Consider the following 15,583-nt stretch of genomic DNA (forward strand, 5'->3'; position numbering starts at 1 on the left):
TCCCCACGGGCCAGATCTAACCCCCCCCAACTTTCAGATTCGGGTTTTCCAAGATGTGCCCATATGACATCTCTAATAAAATGGAACTTTGAGGAAACTCGAGCCTCGGAGTCTTCTTTGTTGGGGGTCTTACTTGGAACTCTGACATTAACCTGAATCTGACATCTGAGAAACCTATTCTTCTTCCTGGGGGGGTGGGAGGTGTCTGTCAATGTGCATCGATTAGAACTCAACTCATCATCTTACAGTGGCCACAATTAGAACCCAACACAAGTGAAAGTAGTAGAAGCAACCGCCCAGTTGCATTATTATGATCATTCATAATGCCGAGGTGGCGCAGTGGTTAAATGCAGCACTGCAGGCTACTTCAGCTGACTGCAGTTCTGCAGTTCGGCTGTTCAAATCTCACCGGCTCAGGGTTGACTCAGCCTTCCATCCTTCCGAGGTGGGTAAAATGAGGACTGGATTGTTGGAGGCAATATGCTGACTCTGTAAACTGTTTAGAGAGGGCTGAAAGCCCTATGAAGCGATATATAGGTCTAACTGCTATTGCTATTCAAAGTTATGATGGATCCCCCCCCCCAAAAAAAAGCTATGGATTTCTGACAACTGCATACATCTCCATGGTCACATGACTGCAGCTACTTGACAGGCAGTTGCAGCAATCCAGTGGTGGGTTATGACCAGTACGCCCCGGTACGGGGTGCACTGGTGCCTGCTGGGAGCACCAGGTAGCATTCTTAAATTGAGTCGAGGCCTGTGAAGTGCCTTGAATTACGATTGTCAAGACTTGTGATGGAAATTCCGGGCTCCATTACAGTCATAAATCAAGGATTACTTGTATTGTTAATGTTGTAATTGCTATCATTATTGCAGCTGGTGTGTGTTGTGTGTGTGAGTGTTTTGTGTATTGATGTTTTCCTCCTAATGTGATGTTAGATTTCCTATGAAATGGTAAATAGTTAACAGTGAATCATACCAAATTCTGACTAGGAATATTTCTATTCTGTAGTCAGCACTCAACAACTTTCAGAGGTGGTATATTCTACCAGTTTGGACCGGTTTAGCCGAACCGGTAGCAGAAATCGTGGACGGCTCTATGGCATCCCATTTAGACCCTTTTTTTAGTGAAAAGCCCATGCGTGGAAGGCTAAGTGCATCTGCGTGCGCTCACATTTGCGAACCAGTAGGGAAGGTTAGTAAATACCTTCCCTGATGGGTACAGAGAGTCTTGGTGCTTCAAGTTCTGATGGGTATGGATAATTCTTACAATGTGAAGGATGGTTCTTTTACCGTGCAGCCTAATAACAGAAATCTCTAATACCTTTAAAAACAGGGAAAAACAACAACAGAACAAATACAGGAAAAACAAGGCAAACATAACAATATTAAATAGTTTTACAGTCTTGTGTATCGGCACACATGTTTAGCTTTTGTAGGTCTCTATTCTACATCGCCTTCTTATCGGTTTTAACATCTGTAATAGTGTTTTAACAGTTGTACTAACAATTGTAATAATATAAATTGTTCATATCACCATTATATTTACATTATGGTCAATACTTTAAGTTTGATAGTAATTAGTAACTTTGGTTAATTTTTTATTAATCACTAATAATTAGCTATGAATGTTGGGACATGGATTAAACAGGACAGAGGATTTTTCGATAGTTTGTTTGCAAGCCACGAACTGCATACAGACATGCTCAGTGTGAGATTTGAACTCTACTTGACAGCAACAAAAGGTCCCAAACATCTGGAGGCATCAGACTGAAGAAGGGCATCCTAAGGGGGACCTTTTGTTGCTGTCAAGTAGAGTTCAAATCTCACACCGAGCATGTCTGTATGCAGTTCGTGGCTTGCAAACAAACTATCGAAAAATCCTCTGTCCTGTTTAATCCACGGTTTTTAAAAAGAAAGCTCCATCTGGCGGCTGAGATGGATTCTAGATGGGCCCTTAAGGCACATCCTTTTGTTTCCCTAATATGAAAAGCTTCCAGCTGTGAGCCGTCTTAAATGTAAAATTTGCATGTGAAATGCAAATAGGATGGCTTTCATTAAAAATGGCTGTTTCTGCTAGAGAGGATCCAAGATTAGCTTCTGGTGCAAATGGAACTGCACACTCCCCATTTAAACAGATCATTAGAAAAGAAGACAGCGAGGAGGAGAAAGGGAATTCTTCCATTTTATTTTTTTATTCTACGCGAAGCCTTTTAGAAACTTCCCAATGAATATGTATTTCAGCAGCCGCCACAAAGGAGGGCAGATTAGATGATATGTGATCTAATCTGAGTCACTTGTGAGTGATGCAAATTGTGTAACCTGTAGCATTTGCGCAATGATGTAATTTCCTGCCTGGTACAACTATGGACCTTCCCAGACGGCTCTATTAGGCTAGATTATATTCAGCTTTTTCAGTGATTTAAAAGAGTATTTATTAGCGACAGTAAAGGGGGTTGGCTTTGCTCTTAGTATGAGAGGAGACATATTGATTAAATTGATGGTATTTAATTAGCAGAGGTATTTAAAGTGTATCTATTTATTTATGCCTCTCCCCTCTGAGCAATCCTGGAAGCATAACCGAATTCAAATCGAACCAATTTGAAAGCATTTGACATTAATTTATCAAATAACCCTAAAATGATTGAAATTAAGGTTTAATTTTACAGATCACCAATAATCCCTTCCACTAATTATAGACCAGAATATCTTAGCCCATATCGATAGTTTGTGGTTCAATATGTTGAGTGAATATACAGGTTTTAGCTGTCACACTGTTGGAAGAAATGTCCATCTGGGTTCAGTTCCAAGAGGGGGAAAAGACACTGGAAACATGGAAGCTGCTTGGAAAGATGGTTTAATGGTGGACAGGATCACATGGCTTGAGGTCCTGAACTGAAAAGTGAGGGGTGGTGTCACATGATTCCAGATGTTGGGTGAAGAAGGAAAGGAGAGAAAAAGGGGCTTGCTGAGAGTTCCTGAGTTTTTTATACTCTCTGTTTGGCCCCACCTCTCTGTTTCCTGTTCCTGTGTAAGAAATGTATTCTGATTGGTTCTCAGACTCCCAGGGGCAGGGGAGGGGTGTCTTTGCTAACTTTGTAGGTTGTGTTTCTTTTGAGTCCCAAGCTTGGTTCAGCATTGCTTCTTTCCATGTGCCCTGTGGTGAGATGGGTAATGTTTCCCCATTTCTTATCCAGGGAAATATAATATTCTGCCTTTTCAATATTTCCCAGGATATTTCATTCTCCTAGGAGAGGGGTGGGTGATAACTTCTTGCAACACCAAACATTATCTTTGGTAAAGGCAGTGGTGAAAAAGAAACAAATTTTTGAAGCCCCCCCCCCCCCCGCCTGCTTACATTTCCTTGTCCACTAACATGGATTTTGATGTCACAAAATCAAGGACCCTCCCTTGTTCCTTCGGTTGTAAAGAGGATAGGAGATGGATGTCCTTCCAGGCTTGCAGTATAGCCTATTATGTATCAGGTGAAAGAACCATTAATCATTGGAACGACTTGCCTCCAGAGGTTGTGGGTGTTCCAATGCTGGATATTTTTAAGAAGAGATTCGACAACCAATTACCCGGAATAATACAGGGCCGTGATGCCGAACCTATGACACGCGAGCCAGAGGCGACACACAGAGCCCTCCCTGTGGGAACGCGTGCCATCACCAGCTGCTCTTCTGGCCAGCTGGTCTTCACAGGTGCCGGAGTGGAAACCAGCCTGAAGCCTGCCCCAAAACCAGCATGAAAACAGCCTGAAACTGGCTCCAAAAATGCCCTGAAAACAGCCTGGAAAACGGCCCAAAACAGGCCATTTTTCATGCAGTTTTTTGGCTGTTTTCAGGTGGTTTTTCAACCATTTTCAAGCTGAAACTGGCCTGAAATCGGCCTAAAATCGGACTGAAAATGGCCTAAAAACAGCCCCCAAAACAGACAAAAAGAGGCATGTGCGCACTGGCCAGATGGTCTTTGGGTTTCTGACACTCTGGCACATGCACGCGCACTCCAGTTTGGGCACTCGGTGCCAAAAAGTTTCACCATCACTGGTATAGAGTCTCCTGCTTGAGCAAGGGACCTCCAAGGTCCCTTCCAAATCTCTTATTCTGTTATCTTTATAGTAAAGTTAGAGGTTGTACTTATACATGTGCTTCTTGTCTAGATCACTATTACTTTGCAACTGATAGTGGGAAACTCCTTGGCCAACCAATGCAGGAAGCATGTGGTCTCTAACTAGCAAATTGGGCATATTTGTCTTACTTATAGCAGCCCTCTTTAGAAAAGTTAGCATTCTTGTGTCGCTTCTCTAAAGGCTCTTACAAAGTTCATAACAAGATTTATGGCACAACTTTTTCATTAGAATACTAAACCTACCATCTTCTCCATAAGCACCAGTCCAATGTTTCCAGTGGAACTTGACACATTTGTGGGGGTGTCATTTTTAAATCACATATAAATGGGCTAGAGCAGGGATGTCACACTCAAGGCCCGCGGACAAGATCCGACCCCCGGGGTCCTCATATCTGGCTGGCGGGGCTGCCCTGGAAACAGCGAAGAGCAAGCTCACAGTGCCAGCAAAAATGAAGCTCGTGTTTGGCTCTCCCTAGCTCCATTTGAGAATACATTCAGTTCAGGCAATGTTGAGTAGTATCCTTAGATCAGGGGTGATTCCAGAAGTCACTACTGCCAGTTCATTCGTGGCCGCACCATGGGCACATACGCAATACATTAAATGTTGCTCTATGCATGCACAGAAGCAGAAAACAAGATGGTGGCTCCTACGGCGCTGCCGGAGAAACCAGTTCAGGGACATGGCAAGCCTGGGTCGCTGCCAGTTCCAGCGACCCAGGCCACCAAATCATACTGGTAGGAACCCACCACTGCCTTAGATCCTTTAGTTTGAGCATTTTGGGGGTGACGGAGAATTTAGGAATCAAGAAGTTACAAGTATTTAACACTTATTTTATTGCAATTTAAACTAATCAAGAAATTGCTATACTTTGTGATACTGTAACACCTAAAATGAATTTGATGGCCAACGCATCGAGCAATTTCAACCAAACTTGGTACACAGGTGACTTACTCTCTGGAAACAAATACTGTGGGGGTAAGACACACCTAACGCCCCCCCTTGTATGTGTGTTCTGTTACGATACAGCCTGTTGTGCCTTCAAAAGACTTCTGCTGTACTGTCATAAAATGACTTCTACTGTATAGCGCAGTGGAGTTGTTATGATAACAGCTTTACAGTACTCCACAAGGGGGCTCCCACTGGTAAGGAGGAAATTCCAACATTAGAAATTATGTTTTGTCTGGACATTTCCCCCTTATAAATAAATACCCAGACAACGCTGGTTATCAGCTAGTAAGTAAATAATATATGGGACTTGTGTGATGGGCAAGTGGTTTTGACAAACTCAATAGATTTAACCGTATCTCTAAACTTACTCTAGACTTCTACTGCTCAGCTTAACCAAAGCTAGAGTGAGTTTTGACAGGACTCCTGTTTTGCCTGCAAGCCCTATTCATTTTAAATAAAATTGCAATTCTCCCCATAAGTTGCTTATGATCCCCAGGGAGTTGCAATTCAGTTTAGGAATTCATCCATGAGGAAAAGATCAGAAAAGTGTCCTGTTTAGTTATTCCGTCATGCTTCAATTAAAGTTGCCAGTGGTTCTACTATAAACTTTTGAAATCCCTTCTCTCGCAGCCATAGAAACTCCTTTAAAACCTCACCACTAGAATGAATAAATAAAATGAAGGTATCTGATTCTTATTGGTGCCATACAACAACTTTACTTCTTTCCTAAGGGGACTTTCCATCACATATAATTTATGGAACTTTGCATATATATATATATATATTTAGCTTTAAGAATGCCAAGGGTGCAGAATCTATCATCTCATTACATTAAAAAAAAATCTACTGTACATCCCAGTTTATAATTGCCTCCAGAAAAGAGATATCCATTTAGAAATCTGGTTTTTGAAAGCCACGCACATTTCCAAAGCATTGAGAAACAGAAAACATAGGATATTAAATGGGCAGCATGCCAAGAAAGATGAGGAAATTCCCAAGGTGCATTATTTTTTTTTTTTACCAAAAAGGCAATACAGGATGAAAGTTGCATATATGTTGTTGCCGCTGCAGAAGAAAAGGAGATTGAAACAGCTACAGCGACAATCAAATGAGTTGGTAAATACTCTTGAAACCAAGTCAAATCAATAGAAATAGATAAATTTAACCATAACCGTGATGGCGAACCTATGGCACGTGTGCCGGAAGTGGCATGCAGAGCCATCTCTCCAGGCACGCCAGCCATCACTCGTTGCTCTTCCGGGTTCCGGCGCGCATGTTTCTGGTAGCTGGTTCTGGCTAGCTTGTCTTCGCACATGCATGTGTGCCAGAAATCAGAAGACCAGGTGACCAGCGGGCATTCATATTCCAGAAATAGGAAGAACTGTTCTTCCGGTTTCCAATGCTTCCATGCATGTGCACCAGGAAGCTGCTTTTCTGGTGATCCCATGCATGTGCTCCAGGAAGCTGCTCTTCCAGTTTTCGGGGTTCCCGTTGCATGCACGCTGGGGAGCTGCTCTTCTGGTTTCTGGTGCTGCCGTTGCATGTGCACTGCTCTTCCAGTTTTCGGGGCTCCCCCGCGTGTACACTCCTGTTTTGGAACTCTATACCGAAAAGGTTCGCCAACTAAACTATATGCTGGATTCCAGCCAGTTTTGGGTGCTACCAAAGTTCCTTAGGTTTATTTGGACATTGGCATACTCTTTTTCTGGTTCCTTTCTTACTGGTCCCAGCTTCTGAGATCTATCAGTGTGGAGGCAGGAACTCTCACTGATGGAGATGGGCCTGCGCCAGAGGAGGACCAAGGTTCTACTCAGACCCTTTGAAGACAGAAGGTTAGATGCCTGATCAGCTAGTTTGTCTTCACTCCAGTATTGCCAATTTGTGATGTGAAAGAGAGACGGGGAAGTAGAAGGAAATGGTGTCATCCTTTCCTGCAGTCTTCAGAAATATTCCTGAGATGTTAAGCCAGATTTCCCACCCACACTTTTTTTTTTTGCCTGTACCTAATGCACCCGAGCTGGATTGCAGTTGGTGCCATGATAAGAGTATAGATCCATGAACAAACATGGTATCTCCCCCCTCCCTGCATAAGATTGAATTCATTGTGCGTCCTCACTAGGCTGAAGAGGAGCAGGATTTTTAAAGAGGCAGACTTCATTTATTGGATAGGCCAACTTGGGCTGTTCTTCTTTGGAGTATTTTTACTCCAGCCATGTAGTGCTTCCCAAGTTGTGACAAATAAAACTTTGGTAAATCTCAGTCAGCTTTTTCGTCTTTTCAGAGACAACTAGATGAGAAACCCCAGTAAAGAAATTTGAATTTTTATCTCTTGTCCCTTTTAATACACTGAACTAGATGAGAGGGGAAATTAAGTGGGGTTTATGCATAAAGTCTCTTCTTGCATGCTCTTTTACTTTACGGGCCTACATATTTTAAATTTGTTACTTCATACGAAGCCCAACTTCACCCTAAGTAGACCCTATAATTCAGCCTCATCTTTTGTTTATTCTTCCCAGTTATATAATATTAAGCCAAGATTGTTGAATAAGCCACAATATCGGCTTCACTCATTGGGCTCGGTTAAGAAAACAACCAAGTTAGGCTTAATGGTAGCCACCATTTGGGTGTCCAGTAGCTGCACCTCAATCCCTGAAATGTGGAGTACAAGTGAAGAGTACCAAATCACAGGTGGATTCCTACCGGTTCGGACCGGTTCGGCCGAATAGGTAGTAAACTCAGCCTGCCATGCCCCTGAACCGGTTCTCTCAGCGGTTCCATATGAGCCATCTTGTTCTTTGCTCCTGCGCATGCACAGAAACATTTTTTAGTATTGCGCATGCACATGAAGCATTTGTGCAGCACAGCCCTGAGTGAATGAGCAGTAGCAGCATCTGGAAACACACACACACACATGGACCAAATCCCGCATCTGCTCTGAGCCAAGATTTTTTTCTGAATTAGAAAAGTTTGAAGGTTATTCTTCATTTTTAAAAGTTATGATGAGTGTTGTTTAATGTTACACTTCAATTGATGTCTTTTCAATGATGGGAAACAGTGCCAGAAATGTTCAGTTTTTCTGATATTAGGCTTTAAGTTGAGTTTGACTCCAAGGGACCATGGATATCTTGGCCACCGTATGTAAGTGATTGCCTTCTTCCTAATAATAATAATAATAGCAGTAGTAACAATAATAATTTATTAAACAGGCTCGTTGCCCAACTCTCAGTGAGTCTGCATGACTTCTTCCAAGATATGTCTTGACTTCCCAATGTAGCCCCTATACCTGAGATTTCCTAGTAGGTCATAAAAATAGATTCAGCAATCACCTGTAATCCTATGGCTTTCATATGCCTAACTCTGGGATTAATGTGGTGTAAATCCCCAGTTGTTTGATGAATTAGGTTAAAGTGGGAGATTCATGTTGGGCTGTAAGATCTGAATTACAGTAACAGTAAATTGGGTCCTCTTGCATGGTCCCATTAGCTAACAAAATCTAGCTAACCTTGGCTGATCTTGAGAAGCTAAGTGGGGTCAGATTTGGTTAGTATTTTGATGGGAGACCAGAGCAGGGCTGTAGGCTAGACTGAAAAGTCAAGAATGCATCTTGGGAGAAGACAATCGCAAACCACTTCCATACTATTGCCAAGAAGTCTGTGGAGTCATCAAGAGTTGGCCCCAACTTAAAGAAATTCTCACCTAGAAGCAGAAGTGCTCCAAGATTTGTGTCTCTGCTCAGTAAATTAGAGAAGAATTTCCAGTCTTGTTGCTTTAACAGCGTTTGTCAGTCTGAGCCTTCCAGAAGTTCCAGATTATAGCTGTGTTAACTCCCATCCAGCATGAGCCCGGAGAGTGTGGGAGTAGTAATCCAGGCTCTCAAAAGCACCAAACAGACAAAAGCTGGCAGGCAGTCTTTCCTGTAAATAAAATATAATAATCAGGGAGCGAGAGAAAGGAAGGTTTATTACTCAGATGCTGCTTCAAATATTGCTCCTCAGTTGCAGAAACACCGCTGATCGGGATGCCCCATTGCATTGGAACGAGGGCTTAATGAATACCTATTGTTTCCCTGCATGAGCTGCCATTCAGAGCTGTTGAAAACACATGATCTCACCCTTGTAGAGGCACCACATTGTCCGTAATAAATATATCATGCACTACATCAAATCTGAGTGACAGCTGTGCTGTAAGAAAATTGAAGAGGGGTTGGAAACTATGTAGGCTAAAGGGAAGATGCTGTTTCTTTTCTCCTTATAAGTGTGCACTATTGATCCTGTTCAGTGGCAGATGGGATGGGGTGAGAGGGGGGGCTGGGAGAAGAGGGGGGGAAAGGATACTATGATCTTTTTATAGGAAAGTTAATGAAAGCGTCATGTCAAATAATATTAAGAAGAAAGACAGGAGCATCGGAGGCTCACGGTGCATGTCGAACACAAAGATCAAATTATCCCTTGGAATAATTTATAGGCACTATGGAGAACCAGCAGCCTCGTGGCCAATAAAGACAGGGCCCCGGGCTAAATTATTGGCTCTGATTGAGATTCAGCTCCCTGTTCTTCCATTATAAATTCTTCAAGATTTCATCTGTAGGATGAGTTGTTCTTATTAAGAATGTCATGTTGAGTTGAGCCCGCAACTCCCGGTGAGTACACAGACACATCTATGCGGTTTTGCTGGCAGCATTTATTTATTTAATTAAGTCTACATCCTGCCCATCTCTAAACATGGGGCGGGTTGCTGCCAGCATTACTGCCGGTTCGGCACGCAAAAAAAGTTTGTGAGTATGACCTTGCCTCGCTCACGCGCACACCAAACACATACGCTATGCGCATATGCATTTGCACCTGAAAAGGTCTGTGCATGTGCACAATGTTAGGAAAGGGGGGCGGATTACATTTTTTGCAATGAAAATTGTTCTGCGCATGTGCAAAAACGAAAATCAAGATGGCGCCGCCACCAATAGAACCAGTTCAGGGGCATGGCAGGCTGACTTACTACCTACCAGCCGAATTGGGCCGAACCGGTAGGAACCCACCTCTGCTCTCAACAAGCAAATAAGCAAAAGAACATTACAAAAAAAAAGCAACAATAATCATATACAAGCTAAGGTGGTATCTTCTCCATTACTCCACTGGTCACCTCCAGCCTAGAGTGTCTCCATCTAGACCAAACACCAGTGGTGATATTCAGCCAGTTTAGACCGGTTCAGGTGAACTGGTAGTGATGATCTTCGGGCCCCCACCCCAGCGCTATGCCTTTGTATTTAGCCACGTTTTCTAAGCTGCGCACATGCATGCAAACTGCACATGCAAGCAAAGTGCATGTATGGAAGGCCGCATACATGTGTGGTAGCCGCGCATGAGCTCACATTTTCGGTGCTCACTAAACCAGTGGTAAAATTATGTGAATCCCACCTCTGCCCCACGGCAATCGATAAAGCCAGGTTTTAAGGCCCTTCTAGAAGGCCAAAAAGGTGGAGGCAGATCTCACCTCCCAGGGGTAAGCTGTTCCAAAAGGAAGAGGGCCACCGCAGAAAAGGCTCTTCTCCCAGCTGAAATGCCTGACGCAGTCCTCAGCATGCTCCTTCTAATGGAGCGAATGGGGTGGGCCAATCCAGGGTTGGATTCCGCTTTCTGCTACTGCTGGTTCGCTTTGGGTGCATCTGTGCTTCAGGCGCACACACGCTTGATGTGGGCTACAGTCAAAAAAACAAGATGACGGCACCTGTGGCGCTGCAGATTGAACCAGTTCGGGGGCGTGGCAGGCCAAGTTACTATCTACTCGACCGAACCAGCCCGAACCGGTAGGAACCCACTTCTGGGCCAATCCCACTGAGACAAGACAGTTCCTCAGTTAATTAATAATTAGAATTTGCCATTATGTTTTTCTAAGAGGGTTTTCCCTTGTGTGGACCAGTTGCCAATGGGCCATGAATAGGTAGCATTCCTCAGACCAGATTTTGGGGACTCCTGTCCTAGACTGCATTGCTACTATTCCTGTTACTCTGCCAAACAAGTCCCAATTAAGACCAACTCTACTTAGCAACATGTCCTCCTCCCCCTCCCCCTTCTCTCTTCCTATTACTATTATTCATGTCTTCATTCCCCCTGTGAAGTTCACTGTGCCTCACCTAATCTGTCAAGTTAGATTTAGGATTTTTTAAAAACAATTTTTATTTGTTTTTAAACAAAGACAAACAAAAATAAAATAAATCTTCCATTACAACTTGTAGAAAGTGTGTCAGTTGGTTACAGTATTTCCATGCATCTTTTCCATAGTCACCACCTGCTTTTCATATCAAATCACATATTTTAAATTCACCTATATTCATGTATATCACAATTATTATATCTCAACCTATAATTGTTTTTACGTCCTTTTATATATAATATTCAAAATGGAGTAGAATAGGATTATATGATAACATTCCATTAAATCATCCTAAAATCATCCAATCACAATACATCTTTATAACATATTCTAGATAAAGCTTTTAAACCTCCTCTCATAATCTGACTGTGATCTCAGAACTCCAAGATCGCACGTCGTGTCTTTGCGACATCAGCTCTCTTCCAGAGATTTAGTATTGTGATGATAAAATGTAGAGGGAGATCCCAGCTGGATCATCTTCTTGGATGACAGGCACAGCTTCCATGCCATGCCAATCATCTAATATTGTTTATAATAGTTACAAAAAGCTCTACAAAGTAGCCCAGTAATTCACCAACTCATGAACAGAAGCTTCTCAAATAGTTAAATCTATATATATATAAATGAAAACCACTCACACTGCATCATGAAATCTCCAGAACCGTAAAGCCTACAAACCTGAAATGTGGCACATCTAGGTGCTCGCTTAGAAAGGATTTTTCAAAATGACTATCAGATCATCAGTATTTCTTATACAGTATGACATTAACACGGGTCGATGCTAAGGAGTTAGACGTTCTACTCCTCCTCCCCACCTGAAAGGAACACTGTTCCAACTGCCAGTTGACTTATATGGGCGAGGCCAGCACGTGACTCATCCGGCCTGCAAGCTGGCCCAATCGATGGTTTTGTAGCGAAGCACCGGTATCCAGCTCGCATGACATATTTTTGCCAGATATTCTCAGCTCATATTCTTTACATATGTAAATATCTCTTTGAATACTAGGTTTTAGTGATGACAGTGCATTCTCTAATTTAAACAATCAGTCTGTCTTAGCAGATTAGTAGCATCATTAGAAAAGAAATATAAATCCAAACAGTGGCTACCACAAATACATACATACATACATTCATACATACGTATATGCATTACATACATACCTGAAACTCATCCAAGTTTTCTTAGCCCCATATGTCTGCATAACCAAGAACTTTAAGGCAGCTTATTTTTAAAAATGCAGTAATTAAACATCAGAAAGGCATAGCCTAAGCCCAGGTTTATGTCCCACTCACAAAATTCTGCAAATATTGCTACCAAAATTTGCTACTTTTAACAGATTAAAAGGAGAAAAGTATATCCTGTTTGGACGGAGAATATTCATACCATTTACATTTAATTTTAATCAAATATAAATGAAAGCAAAGCAAATTTAATTTTAATTTGCCCCATCCATTAGTTTTTGGAGCATGGTCCCTGAGATGATGGTTACTCAAATGGAGTCCAGATCTTAGGAGAATTCCATACATCCAATGGGATTCAGCCAGTTCGCACCACTTAAGCAGAACCGGTTGTTAACTTTCTGAGCAGTTCGATGAACTGGTTGTTGGAAGAAATCATTAGGGCAGAGAACCGGTTGTTAAATTATTTGAATCCCACCACTGCATACGTCCCCATAATTCACTCAGAGTTCAGCCAAAGGTTAACATCTAAAAGCAGCTAGGTTTTATAGAAAGCTATGAGAAATTTTGCAGTTAATCATGCTGAGCGATTAAAGTGTTGGATTGTATTTTTTTACGATTGTATATTGTGCCCAGAGCAAAAGATAGGTCCTAACACCTTCAGAACACTGCAATTAACTATTTGGTAGTAAGTGGAATTCTCCCCCAATTTAATGCTGAAAGGTAAGCTCTTCCAAACTTGAGAAAAATATATGAATCATTGAGCTCATTAGCTGTACAACTGTTTCTTTCTTCTCTTGATGAGATATTATGTTACACAACCTCAAAGGAAATTCATCAAAGGTTGGAAGCCATTCATGAGAATCAATAAAACAGATTCTTTTGCTCATTACTTAGACAGGATAATATCCTGCCCACAGAGTAGAATTTTTCCTTCAATCTATCCTTACATTTCCTTGTTAACTAACAGTTTTGATATCACAGTATTTTTTTCAACTCTCTCGTATCTCTAGAAGAGATCCTGAAAAGCCAGATTGCTCACTGGTGGTCTCCTGATGGCACAAGATTAGCCTATGCAACTATCAATGACTCCCGGGTCCCATTAATGGAGATACCCACATTCACCGGAAGCCTTTACCCGAAAGCGGAAACTTATCACTACCCAAAGGTAGGATAGATTTTACTATTCATCCAGGGGTGGGCTTCAAAAATTTCAGCAATGGGTTCTCTGCCCGATTGCTGGGTGGGCGTGGCCATGGTGGGTGTGGTCTAGTCAGCCTCTTGCACTATGGCGGGAGGGCTGTTTTCACCTTCCCCAGGCCCCAGAGGCTTTCCTTGAGCCTCCAGAAGGGCAAAAACTACCTCCTACAGGCTCTGGAGGCTTTCCAGAGGCCTGAAATGGACCCGTTTCCGGCCATCTGGAACTTCTGGGAGGCCCGTTTTCCCCCCTCCCCAAGACTCTTCATGGGCCCTGCACTTACCTCACATCCAAAACAGGCCGCCTGGAGATTCCTGGGAGGGGCAGAGTGGGGTGGGAGGGGCCAGCCGTGGGTGGGATTTGGAGGTTCTCCGAACTGGTCATAAATTTACCGTGTTTCCCCGAAAATACGACAGGGCCTTATTTTCTTTTTACCTACAAAATATGGCTTGGGCTTTATTATGGGGGGAGGGTTTATTTTTTGGGGTTGTTGAGTGGCTGCTCTCTTGCGAGCGGGCTCCCAAAGAGCCGGGCACAGCCTCATGGGTGAATGGCTGTGTTACGCTGTCGCAGCGGTGCAACACAACAGCCATGAAGCGACCATGCTCACGAGCAGCCACCCGGCAAACCCCCTTTGCAGCCAGGCACAGCGCCATTTTGGCAGTGGCCGCTCTGGATGCATGCTTTATGGTTGTGGGCCAGCTGCCTGCAGAGTGTACAACCATAGAGCGTGCACCCAGAGCGGCTACTGCTGAAAGACTCGGGTTGGAAGCCGCAGAAAAAGCCAGGCTGGGGTGGCGGCGACAGTGCAACACAGCCATTCGCCCATGAGGCTGTGCCCGGCTCTTTGGGAGCCCGCTTGCAAGAGAGCAGCCGCCCGGCAACCTCCCTCTTCATCTGGGCGCAGCACTGCTCACCAACCTAGCGGTATCCCGAAGGCACCAAGCAATGCGATCACCTTTGCCTCCCCCCAGGTTCCCACGGCTTGGCACCATCGGGATACTGCTAGATTGGTGAGCGGCACTCTGCTGGCCGGAGGTGGGGGGTTGTCTAGGGGACTTATATGTGGGAGGGGGCTTATATTTTTGCCCACCAGAAAAATGTGGCATGGCTGTATTATGAGGACATGTCGTATTTTCGGGGAAACACGGTAGCTATGGATTCTCCCGAACCCAGGTGAATACGTAGCAGCCCACCCCTGTATTCATCTGACATTCAAGATTTGGTTACTTTTACTGGGAGATACAATTCAAAGTTAACCGAATGCAGTTAGAAAAGCAAGATTATTTCTGAATGGATCTTTTAAGTATAGTCTTCAGGGTCCTATTTATAGAATCACAAACTATAATATTAGTGGTGCTCGTTTAGCGACCACAGTTGGGTCATGGAGGAAAGCGGTTGCTAAGCGCAACTGTGCTCATAGTCTTACTTCAGCTTTCCTTTGCATACAGACTTGCATAGGTCATAAATGCAAGAATTGGTCACGAAGGTCATTTATCATCACCCTCACAATGTCAAAGAGTTATTAAATGAGGTTGTTGCTAAATGAGGACTGCGCTTAGGTCACTTTTTCAGCTAGGCTGGGCCAGAGGCTTCAAGATGACCAGAGGATCAATGGGTTTGGGATGGAAAATAGGGCTTATGGAACTATTCCCACTCTCAACACATAAAAATCACCCAGTGGTTCTCTTTTTGCCTTCTAGGTCGGGACAGAAAATCCAAGCATTTCCTTACATGCAGTTGTGTTGAATGGGCCTCCTCATGTTTTAGAGATGACGCCACCGGATGATCCACGGATGAGGTTTGTGTGGTGCTGCCTTAAACTAAGGATGAGAATATAAGATGCAGCTCTGGTATATAATCAGCTATCTCCATCCTTAGGTTTTCTAACTCTATTTTTTTCTTCACTTCCATACCTATTTTTGGGTTCTGGTTGTATAATTTTGGATACTTGATAGGCTTGTCTAGTTGTTTTGGCT

At 43.2% G+C, this 15,583-nt stretch overlaps 1 protein-coding gene across 5 annotated transcripts in view; it reads left to right on the plus strand.

The window, feature by feature from the left end:
- The window catches only part of DPP6 (dipeptidyl peptidase like 6), a 637,674-nt gene that overhangs the window by 553,288 nt on the left and 68,803 nt on the right, over positions 1–15,583 (plus strand). For all 5 annotated transcript variants that reach the window (XM_087712475.1, XM_087712477.1, XM_087712474.1 and 2 more), the window contains exons 9-10: positions 13,420–13,574; positions 15,308–15,405. In XM_087712475.1, coding sequence (XP_087568601.1) covers positions 13,420–13,574; positions 15,308–15,405 — 253 coding nt within the window. The remainder of the gene's footprint in view (positions 1–13,419; positions 13,575–15,307; positions 15,406–15,583) is intronic.

The sequence above is a fragment of the Thamnophis sirtalis genome, unplaced genomic scaffold (assembly GCF_051295495.1).
Source record: "Thamnophis sirtalis isolate CommonGarterSnake01/CBP01778 unplaced genomic scaffold, rThaSir2_p1.2 scaffold_4, whole genome shotgun sequence".
NCBI lineage: Eukaryota > Metazoa > Chordata > Lepidosauria > Squamata > Natricidae > Thamnophis > Thamnophis sirtalis.